Source organism: Triticum aestivum, chromosome 6B (genome assembly GCF_018294505.1).
Source record: "Triticum aestivum cultivar Chinese Spring chromosome 6B, IWGSC CS RefSeq v2.1, whole genome shotgun sequence".
Taxonomy (NCBI): domain Eukaryota; kingdom Viridiplantae; phylum Streptophyta; class Magnoliopsida; order Poales; family Poaceae; genus Triticum; species Triticum aestivum.
In genome coordinates, this window is record NC_057810.1 from 438685278 (window position 1) to 438696140 (window position 10863).

The 10863-nt window shown below is 43.7% G+C and overlaps 1 protein-coding gene across 2 annotated transcripts; it reads left to right on the top strand.

Moving 5' to 3' along the window:
* The first annotated feature begins 4394 nt into the window (after positions 1-4394).
* LOC123137369 (uncharacterized) lies at positions 4395-10179 on the top strand. Of its 2 annotated transcripts, none has more exons than XM_044557111.1 (2): positions 4395-5730; positions 9501-10179. In XM_044557111.1, the coding sequence occupies exon 1, from the start codon at positions 4549-4551 to the stop codon at positions 5728-5730; it is 1182 nt and encodes a 393-aa protein (XP_044413046.1). In that variant the 5' UTR covers positions 4395-4548; the 3' UTR covers positions 9501-10179. The 2 variants fall into 2 exon arrangements, with proteins under 2 accessions (XP_044413046.1, XP_044413045.1); XM_044557110.1 differs by having other exon boundaries at positions 4432-5730; positions 9895-10179.
* Positions 10180-10863: the final 684 nt, after the last annotated feature.

Below are 10863 nucleotides of genomic sequence, written 5' to 3' on the forward strand. Positions count from 1 at the left end.
GGTTCGACCAATGAAGATCTTCATAGAATATGTAGGAGCCAATATGAGCATCCAGGTTCCGCTATTGGTTATTGACCAGAGAGGTGTCTCGGTCATGTCTACATAGTTCTTAAACCCATAGGGTCCGCACGCTTAACGTTCAATGATGATTTAGTATTATATGAGTTATGTGATTTGGTGAACGAATGTTGTTCGGAGTCCTGGATGAGATCACAGACATTACAAGGAGTCTCCAAATGGTCGAGAGGTAAAGATTGATATATAGGATGATAGTATTCGGACACCGGAAGTATTCCGGAGTATATCGGGTATTTATCGGAGTACCGAGGGGTGGGGGTTACTGGAACCCCCGGGGGAAATAATGGGCCATATGGGCCATGAGAGGGGAGCCCACCAGCCCACCAGGGGTGGCGCCCCCCTATGGCAGGGGGCGATTGGGAGAAGGAAGAGGGGGTTCGGCCCCCCTTTCCTTCCTCCCTTCCCTCTTCCCTTTTCCTCTCTCAGTAAAATAGGGAAGGGGGCGCCACTTGGGAAACCCCAAGTAGGATTAGTATCCTACTTGGGGCGCCCCATGGCTGCCTCTCCTCCCCTTCCACCTATATATATGTGGGGAGGGGGCGCCTATAACACACAACATCAATTGTTAGCCGTGTGCGGCACCCCCCTCCACAGTTTACACCTCCAGTCATTGTTTTTGCGGTGCTTAGGTGAAGCCCTGTGAGAATCACTTCACCATCACCGTCACCACGCCGTCATGCTGACGGAACTCATCTACTACCTCGACACCTGGCTGGATCAAGAAGGTAAGGGACGTTGATACATCTCCAACGTATCTATAATTTTTTATTGTTTCATGCTATTATATTATCTGTTTTGGATGTTTAATGGGCTTTAATATGCTCTTTTATATTATTTTTGGGACTAACCTATTAACTGGAGGCCCAATGCCAGTTTCTGTTTTTTTGCCTATTTTAGAGTTTTGCAGAAAAGGAATACCAAACGGAATGAAACCTTCGCGATGATCTTTCTTGGACCGAAAGCAAGCCAGAAGACTTGGAGTTGAAGTCTGGAACTCCGCGAGGCAGCCACGAGGCAAGAGGGCGCGCCCAGGGGGTAGGCGCGCCCCCACCCTCATGGGCCCCATGGAGCTCCACCGACATACTTCTTTCTCCTATATATACCCTTATACCCTAAAAACATCAGGGAGAGCCACGAAACCACTTTTCCACCGCCACAACTTTCTGTACCTGTGAGATCCCATCTTGAGGCCTTTTCCAGCGATCTGCCGGAGGGGGAATCGATCACGGAGGGCTTCTACATCAACACCATAGCCTCTCCGATGAAGCGTGAGTAGTTTACCACAGACCTTCGGTTCCATAGTTATTAGCTAGATGGCTTCTTCTCTCTCTCTTTGATTCTCAATACAAAGTTCTCCTTGACGTTCTTGGAGATCTATTCGATGTAATACTCTTTTGCGGTGTGTTTGCCGAGATCCGATGAATTATGTATTTATGATCAAGTTTATCTATGAATATTATTTGGTTCTTCTCTGAATTCTTATATGCATGATTTGATATCTTTGCAAGTCTCTTCGAATTATCGGTTTAGTTTGGCCTACTAGATTGATCTTTCTTGCAATGGGAGAAGTGCTTAGCTTTGGGTTCAATCTTGTGGTGTTCTTTCCCAGTGACAGTAGGGGCAACAAGGCACGTATTGTATTGTTGCCATCGAGGATAAAAAGATGGGGTTTATATCATATTGCTTGAGTTTATCCCTCTACATCATGTCATCTTGCTTAATGCGTTACTCTGTTCTTATGAACTTGATACTCTAGATGCATGCTGGATAGCGGTCGATGTGTGGAGTAATAGTAGTAGATGCATAATCGTTTCGGTCTACTTGACACGGATGTGATGCCTATATTCATGATCATTGCCTAGATATTCTCATAACTATGCGCTTTTCTATCAATTGCTCGGCAGTAATTTGTTCACCCACCGTAATACATGCTATCTTGAGAGAAGCCACTAGTGAAACCTATGGCCCCCGGGTCTATTTTACATCATATTAGTTTCCCATCAACTTACCAATTTCTGTCGCCGTTTATTTTGCAATCTTTACTTTCCAATCTATACAACAAAAATGCCAAAAATATTTACTTCACTATCTTTATTAGATCTTACTTTTGCGAGTGGCCGTGAAGGGATTGACAACCCCTTTATTGCGTTGGTTGCAAGGTTCTTGATTGTTTGTGTAGGTACTAGGTGACTTGTGTGTTGTCTCCTACTGGATTGATACATTGGTTCTCAAAACTGAGGGAAATACTTACGCTACTTTGCTGCATCACCCTTCCCTCTTCAAGGAAAAACCAATGCATGCTCAAGAGGTAGCAGACGTCCCCGAGCTGAACGTGTGCAGAACTCGAAGGTGTCGTACGTTCGGTGCTTGATCGGTTGGAGTTAGAAGAAGTTCGACTACATCAACCGCGTTGTCAAACGCTTCCGCTTTCGGTCTACGAGGGTACGTAGACACACTCTTCCCCCTCATTGCTATGCATCTCCTAGATAGATCTTGCGTGAGCGTAGGATTTTTTTTGAAATTGCATGCTACGTTTCCCAACATCTTTTGATCAATGAGCTACTCCAGTAGAGGCTACCAGGGACTTGGTATTTGCTTATGTATTCACACATGTATTTAAGTTTTCAATCAATACAATTCTAGCATGAATAATAAATCTTTATCATGATTAAGAAAATATAATAATAACCACTTTATTATTGTCTCTAGGGTATATTTCCAACACTCCAAAGTACTTATCAATGAAAAACAACTTGCAAATTAGAGTGCCAGACCACCAAGGACAATAGCAACACACCTTCAAATCAAAGTTACTAGAATGCATCGTTCACACACGAGCATATTTGACATGAACAAGTAAAGGAAAATAGAAATATAGAGATGAATAATTTAGTTGAAAGTAAAATTCAGAGTATTTACTAGGAAAATGAATCACCGTGCTGAAGATTTGTAGGTTCGCACAACATCGCAAAACCGGTCAGGGAGGAGCCAAGGAGTTGGCGACCGGGTCACCGCCGACGAGGGGGAGGAATACACGAGATGATCCTGGAGAGAGAGAGAGAGAGAGAGATAAAGAGAGAGAAGGCGACCAACCGACCGTTGTCGGAGATCCATATTAGACGAACTCCGAACTGATCTGCCTCAGACAGCGCCTCCAGCGACACAACATCCAAGAGCCATCAGAGAGATGGTACAACAACTCCACCCTACATACTCGCCTAACTTGGAGAAGGGATCTGGGCCGCAACCGCCGCTGCTATTGGGGGAGATTTTGTGTGCTGCCGTTGCGTAGGTGATTTGGACTTGGAACGACGAGGACATCAGAACCAAATTAGCTTCTAGGGAGGGTCCTTTTTACAAATTGTGCGCACAAATTGCTCCACTCCTATCTGGGCCACCAATCTCACATATGATGGTCCTGATCCATTTTTCTATTTTTCTATCACAAGCCCACATTCTATTGTAGTTGTCCCCCATTCTTTCCCTAAAAAAGGGAAAACCCCTCTTATCCATTGCATATTGCTCCCAAAAGAGAACATCAATCCAAATTTTAATATGCTCACAAATGATTTCAAATTTTTTGCCTAGTAAAATGAATTACTTTCTTTACAACTTGTCAAGCTATTGACCCTGTACACGTTAGTGCAGATACTAAGTTTTTTAGTGAATTGTCCTAAACTTCAAGACCCTAAGATTATCCAATCATCCTCAACCTCCCAGATTGGTTCTCCAAAGTACTTCAATGAAAGAAAAGTTGCAAACTAGAGTACCAAACCACCAAGGACAATAGAAACACACCTTCAAATCAAAGTTACTAAAATGCATCTTTCACACACGAGCATATTTGACATGAACAATTAAAGGAAAATATAACTACAAAGATGAATAATTTACTTGAAAGTAAAACTCGAAGTATTTTACGAGGAGAATGAATCACCGTGTCGAAGATTTGTAGGTTCGCACGACGTCACGTAACCGGTCGGGGAGGAGCCAAGGAGCTGGCGTTGCCGCCGACGAGGGGGGAGGGGGGAAGATACACGAGTTGATCCTGGAGCTTGAGAGAGAGAAGGCAACCAACCGACCGCTATCGGAGATTCAGATCAGACAAACTCCGATCTGATTTGCCTCAAACATCGCCTCCAGCGACACAACAACCAAGAGCGTAGGTGATTTAGACTTGGAACGACGAGGACAGCGGGACCAAATTAGCTTGTGGGGAGGGTCCTTTCTACAAATTGTGTGCACAAATTGCTCCACTACAATCTGGGCCATCAATCTCGCGTCTGATGGTACAGATCGATTTTTCTATCACAAGCCCACGTTCTATTGTAGTTGTCCTCCCTTCTTTTCTTTCCGTAAAAAGAAGAAGAAAGAAAACCCCTCTTGTCCACTGCATATTGCTCCTAAAGGAGGACCCCCAAACCCTAGCTTTATCAAGGATCCCGTCCCAAGCGGCGGCGGCGCATAGAGATGAAGCGCAAGAACAAGGAGCAGAGGAGGGCAGATGGAATCACCGATAGAGGCAGTGATTCGCTGGAGACCATGCGGCCGAACAAGAAGCAGAGGTTGGGCGGTGGCAGCGGTAGCGATGAGGAGACCTCGCCCTACCTGGTGGTAGGTCATGGGAGCGTGAGCCCTGCCTTCTCCGTGTTCAAGGTGGAACCCTACACCGACGGCGGCGGCGACACCCCGGTGAGCATCCCGCGCCGCCTCGCCCGCCTCAAATGCAAACACAACATGTCTTTCGTCCCTTTGAGATTGAAGGACCGCCGGTGGATCGTCGGCGTCGGCGGCAGCTCAACCGAGAACTACTACGGCCCGGGGACCATCATTTTCGACACCGAGAAGCAGTTGGTGATCCGGGGACCGGAACCTAAGTCGATCAAGAGCCACCCGATCCTGCTACCCATCGACCAGAAGATCTACGCCCTTTCCCGAAGCCCCTCAGTGAAGGGACCGCTCGATTACTTGCCCTGGTTCGAGGTCCTCGATCTCTCCCAGGCACAGGAAGTTGACGGCTGTCTAACCAACTGCAAGTGGAGCTCCCTGCAGCGGCCGCCCTTCTTTCCCTGGGAGCTCACCCCACGGCAGTACTTATGTCCACCGAGGGTTGCCGTCGAGTCATACGTCGCCGTGGGCTCCCACATACTGGTTTCTGTGACCGGACGGGTGGGCACGTACGCTTTTGACACGAAGGGCTCGAAGAAGTGGGTGACGGTGGATGACGAGAACAACCTGCCGTTCAGCGATGGTGCCATCCCGCACGGAGGTGGGCTCTTCCTCGGCTTATCAAGCACCACAAAGGCCATCACTGGATACAAGATTAATATCGGCACTAGGTCACTCTCTGTTGTTGAGATTCCTGTGGTGTCCGACTTGGAAGATGAAGAGCTGGTCGGTCGCTCACACAATTTTCTTTCCCTGGGGATTGATAGTGGCTTCTGCTTGGTGACCTGTTGGAGTGTTGACGAATCGCCGTATCCCCCGTATCACCGGGCGCACATCAGGGTGAGGACGTACAGAACAGATGATTTTGTGGAGTCGGAGGGAAAATGCTTAGTCGTCTCCAAGCAGTGGATGCAGGTTTACAAGATCCGCGATTTGATCCGGACACTAGATGCGCCATGTCTGGTTGGTGTGGTCTACATATGAGTAAGCCCTTTTCGCATCTGTCTGACTTCATGGATAAATTAGTCTCATCTGATTGCAACTTTATTTGCACCTGTAGATTCTCATGAATTTATTAGAACAAGTGCACATAATTCTGGATTGTCATGATAAATTTGTCACACTTTCTGTTAACTTATTACTCTGGTCATCTTGTTTAACAATATTATTCCCTTCTTACAATACATTAGCAAACTACAGTATGTTATCATCATTGGTTAGTTGGGTCTGGATGCTGGAGTTAGCTGTTAGATAGAAATCCTAATGTTTATCATCATCACTGGTAGTTTTTCGAAGATGCATGAATGGTCCCAAATTGTTCGTGTGTTAGCTCATATCTAGATGTCCATGAAAGGATTGATTTTGGACATGTATTTTGAAGGCAATTAAACTGATAAAAATGCCACAGGAAGGCCATAGCCTCGAAAGTGGCACCAAGTTAACGCACCTTGTGCAATTTAGTAAAAATAATAATCATTGTGTGTACCCTTTTCCGTATTTTCTAAATCCGCCATCTTTAGCTAAAATGGAGCTACAAACACTGGTTACCAGATTCGTGATTTGTGCGGTTCCCTATGAAAATTAGAAATAGACATATCCATGTGGGCTGGGCCAGACCGAATAGGCCCATGAGCTGCTCTCCGATAGGCATCCATCTGCGCATTTGCCCCACTCTTGCAGTCGCTGGAAGATGCGTTACTTCCCAGTGCTCTCGCCCTAGTCCTCTCCTGCAGCCTAAATCGTGATTCCATTTCGATTCTTGAGCTCAGCAAATCAGGACCAAACTCTGACCGTTCTGTAGGGAAGTGGAACCCCAATCTAGATCGATCAATCTAGATCAGGGTTCAAAGCCCGCTCCAGGGAATCTGGTACTGCAAACCACCATTATTTTGTACCACTTCTCTTGAATTATGTCAAGAGTACTAGCTGCTTATACTCAGCAAATGGCATAGCGTTGCTCTGAATAGTCAGTAATTTGGTCTGTATGGTTGCATTCTCATATAGGAACAATAGCTTGAAATAGGAGCTCACCCATTAATGTGTCCAGATAGTGACATATGTGATAAGCTTTCAAATACATCAAAATATCATCACTGTAGTTTGGATGGTTGCGTTCACATATAGGAATTCGGATGACGACAAAGCTACTAGTTTAGGTATATCCCAAATTGCTTCTCCTTACCCTTTTATTTAAGTAGTTGGCTCAATCATTGCAGCAGCTCATTTATTGCAAGTAGGCTCGTCGTTACAGGGAAAATTCATGTACTATTAAGGACATACCTGCTTACAACAACAACAACCACAACAAATCGTTTAGTCCCAAACAAGTTGGGGTAGGCTAGAGCTGAAACCCATAAGATCTCGAAACCAACTCATGGTTCTGGCACGTGGATAGCTAACTTCCACGCATCTCTGTCCATGGCTAGTTCTTTGGTGATATTCGAGTCCTTCAGATCTCTTTTTACGTATTTCTCTCCCATGTCTGTTTGGTCTACCCCGAGTTCTCTTGACATTATCAAAATGCTTTAACCATCCGCTATGCATTGGAGCTTCTGGAGGCCTACGTTGTATATACCCAAACCATCTCAGATGGTGTTGCACAAGCTTCTCTTCAATTGATGATACCCTTACTCTATCACGTATATCGTTATTCCAGACCCGATCCTTTCTTGTGTGGCCACACATCCATCTCAACATGCGCATCTCTGCTACACCTAACTATTGAACATGTCACCTATTAGTTGGCCAACACTCAGCTCCATAAAGCATTGCAGGTTGAATGGCCGTCCTATAGAACCCGCCTTTTAGCTTGTGTGACACTCTTTCACAAAGAACGCTAGAAGCTTGGTGCCACTTCATCCATCCGACTTTGTTTCGATGGCTCACATCTTCATTGATATCACTATCCTTCTGCAACATTGACCCCTAATATTAGAAGGTGTACTTTTGAGGTACCAGTTGCCCATCAAGGCTAACCTTCTCCTCGTGCCTAGTAGTACTGGAACCGCACCTCATATACCTAGTTTTAATCCTACTAAGCCTATCATCGACTAACACCACATCATCATCCGCAAAGAGCATACACATTGGGCTTTTTCCTTCTATATCTCTTGTGACCTCATCCATCACCAAAGCATAAAGATAAGGGCTCAAAGCTGACCCTTGGTTCAGGACTATTTTAACTGGGAAGTCATTAGTGTCAAAATCACTTGTTTGAAAACTTGTCTCAACATTGTTGTACATGGCCTTGATGAGGGTAATGTGCTTTGTTGGGACTTTGTGTTTCTCCAAGTCCCAACACATGACATTCTGCGATATCTTCTCCAAGTTAACGAACACCATATGCGAGTCCTTGTTTTGATCCCTTATTTCTTCGTAAGTTGTCATACCAAGAATTTGGCTTCCAGGGTCGACGTCCCAGGCATGAAACCAAACTGATTTTTGGTCACGCCTGTCATTCTTCTTAAGTGGTGCTCAATGACTCCCATAGCTTCATTGTATGGCTCATCACCTTAATTCCAAGGTAATTAGTACAACTTTTAACACCCCCCTTGTTTTTGAAGATTGGTATTGATATACTCCACCTCCATTCTTTTGGCATCTTGTTTGCCCGAAAAATGGGATTCAAAAGCTTATTCAGCCATACTATCGCTATGTCTCCGAGGCCTCTCCACACCTCAATGGCGATACAACCAGGGCCCATCGTGTTGCCTCTTTTCATCCTTTTTAAAGCCTCCTTGACCTTAAGACTTCTGGATTTGTCGCACAAAGCACTTGCTGGTATCTTCAAAGGAGTCATCCAACTCAATGTTAGAGCTCTCATCCTCTCCATTGAACAGCTTGCCGAAGTACTCCCGCCATCTATGCTTGATCTCATCGTCCTTGTCCTTCACCAGGAGTTGGTCTGCTCCTCCTTGGTGCATTTTACTTGGTTGACATCTCATGTCTTCCTCTCTTGGATTTTGATCATCTTGTAGATGCCCCTTTCGCCTTCCTTCGTGTCTTAAGTGCTAGTAGAGGTCATCATACGCCCGACTCCTTGATTCACTAAAAGCTCGCTTTGCGGCTTTCTTTGCCACCTTGTACTTCTTTATGTTGTCTGCACTCTTATCCAAGTGCAGGTGTATGTAACAGTCTTTCTTCTCCCTAATAGCCTTTTGGACATATCGTTCCACCGCCAGGTATCTTTAGTTTTGCTTCTACTTCTCCTGGTCACCCCAAACTACTTTGAAGCCACCTTATGAATGCAAATCGTCATCTTCATCCACATATTGTTTGCATCACCTCCTTCCTCCGCCCTCCTTAATAACCCTCTGCTTAAGCGACTAACATGTTCATTACGATGAATTAATTGTTTGATGAACCATGCTAATTTTGTTATTTGTATGACATGCTCCTTAATTTTGTTACAACCAAGCAATCAGATACACTTGTTACAATTTAGCTTCAAATCTAGCTGATCCCCTTAAAATAGATTACTATCTGGCCGAGTAAGGCTTTGTGGAGTATTTTTACTCCACTAACTTTTGCTCGGCCGGTCCCCTAAATATAACGGAGTATAGTTTTTTTTCCAACTTATGCAATTCTAGTTTACATTGCAACTATATGTTAGCTCACATATAGAAACTAAACATAAATATGAAGGTTCAAGCAAATCATGAATATAGTTTACAAACCGAATTATTTAAATTTAAACACACCGAATGGTTGAAATGTACTCCCTCCGTTTCAAATTACTCGTATTCTCCTCCCAGGATGTACATTGAGAAAATGACTTGATGTCATGACCATGGTGGTATAATTGGATGGATGAGAGGAAATGTGCCCAGAGAATTGGAAAATCAAAACATTTGAGAAGACAGTGTTTACTTACATTTCAGTGAATCGGGTTTCTTTGTGTTTGTGCAACAACGATTTAATATGGCTATCTTACTCTTATGCGTGTTCTGGTTCCATTTTGTGTATCAAGTAGTGCTCTTCGGAAGCATCATTGGTGTTGTTTGGAAGCGTTGTTACTGTTGTTCTTTGAAAGCATCAGTGTATTGTCTATGTAGCCAAAATTTCGTCCCTACTTGTTTCTGTCACTTGTGTATTTGTAGCCGTTCAGTTCTAAACATGGTAGGTCTTCCTTGTGTTACGATTATGCAGGTACTAAGCCTGACCTGGGAGGTTCGTATATGGAGATCCTCTGATGTCTTTGGGAGCTGCAAACAGGCTTTTCTGATCGTGTATTATATATTTGTGCTGAATATCTCATATGCACACAGCGCTTAACCGAACTTCAGACTTAGAAAGGAGTTTTTTGTCGTTTATGTCTAATTTCCTTTTCCTTGTTTTCACCATGCTATCTGTAACAATTCCATGTATGTCTCTTGGCTTGTGAAAACTTAACTTACAGTTTCCTTGTTTGAGTAATAGACTAAATTCTGATAATTGTGTAAAAGAAAAGGGAAATTAACTAAAACTTCATTATATTTCATAACATATACAATGCATTGCTGTTTGATTTTGTTGGAACAAATATGACTACTTAAATTCAAGTGAACCTTTTTAACGATTTAATTTGAAAAGTTTATCCTGATGCTTTTGATCAAATCTAAGGCGTATGTGCTAAACAGGCAACACTGATATTATGAGTAAAATCTCCAAGTTCGCTAGAAAGAAACACCTGCAATAAAGGACAAGCTGCATAAAGCTGGAGAGGATTGGGGAGAAGCCAAGAGCAACTCTAGCAGATTCCCTAAAGTTGTGGCATTTAAAACTCTTCTACATCGCTTATAACTTTTTTAAAGGTGCAAAGGAAATGAGCAAACGTGGAGTTTCAAAATCTGATAATTTTCACTCTTGTAAAAAAAAAAGGGCAACCTGGTGCATGTAGCTCCCGCTTGCGCAGGGTCCAGGGAAGGGTCCGACCACTTTAGGTCTATAATTTTCACTCTTGTATTTCTTTAATATTTTTATTGCGGGAATTGTATTTCTTTTATACGAGTGTGCATATAAACTCTATTTCAACTCCAACTTTGCATCAATGTAAATCAAAATTTCTCATTCTGACACCACATAATTTAACGACAATTTCGAGCAATAAGTTCAAATTTAGCAGTCGGCCATTGAGAT

What these genes read in the sequence shown, in the direction of transcription:
- LOC123137369 (XM_044557111.1), top strand. Translation starts at nt 4,549, where the DNA reads ATGAAGCGCAAGAACAAGGAGCAGAGGAGGGCAGATGGAATCACCGAT.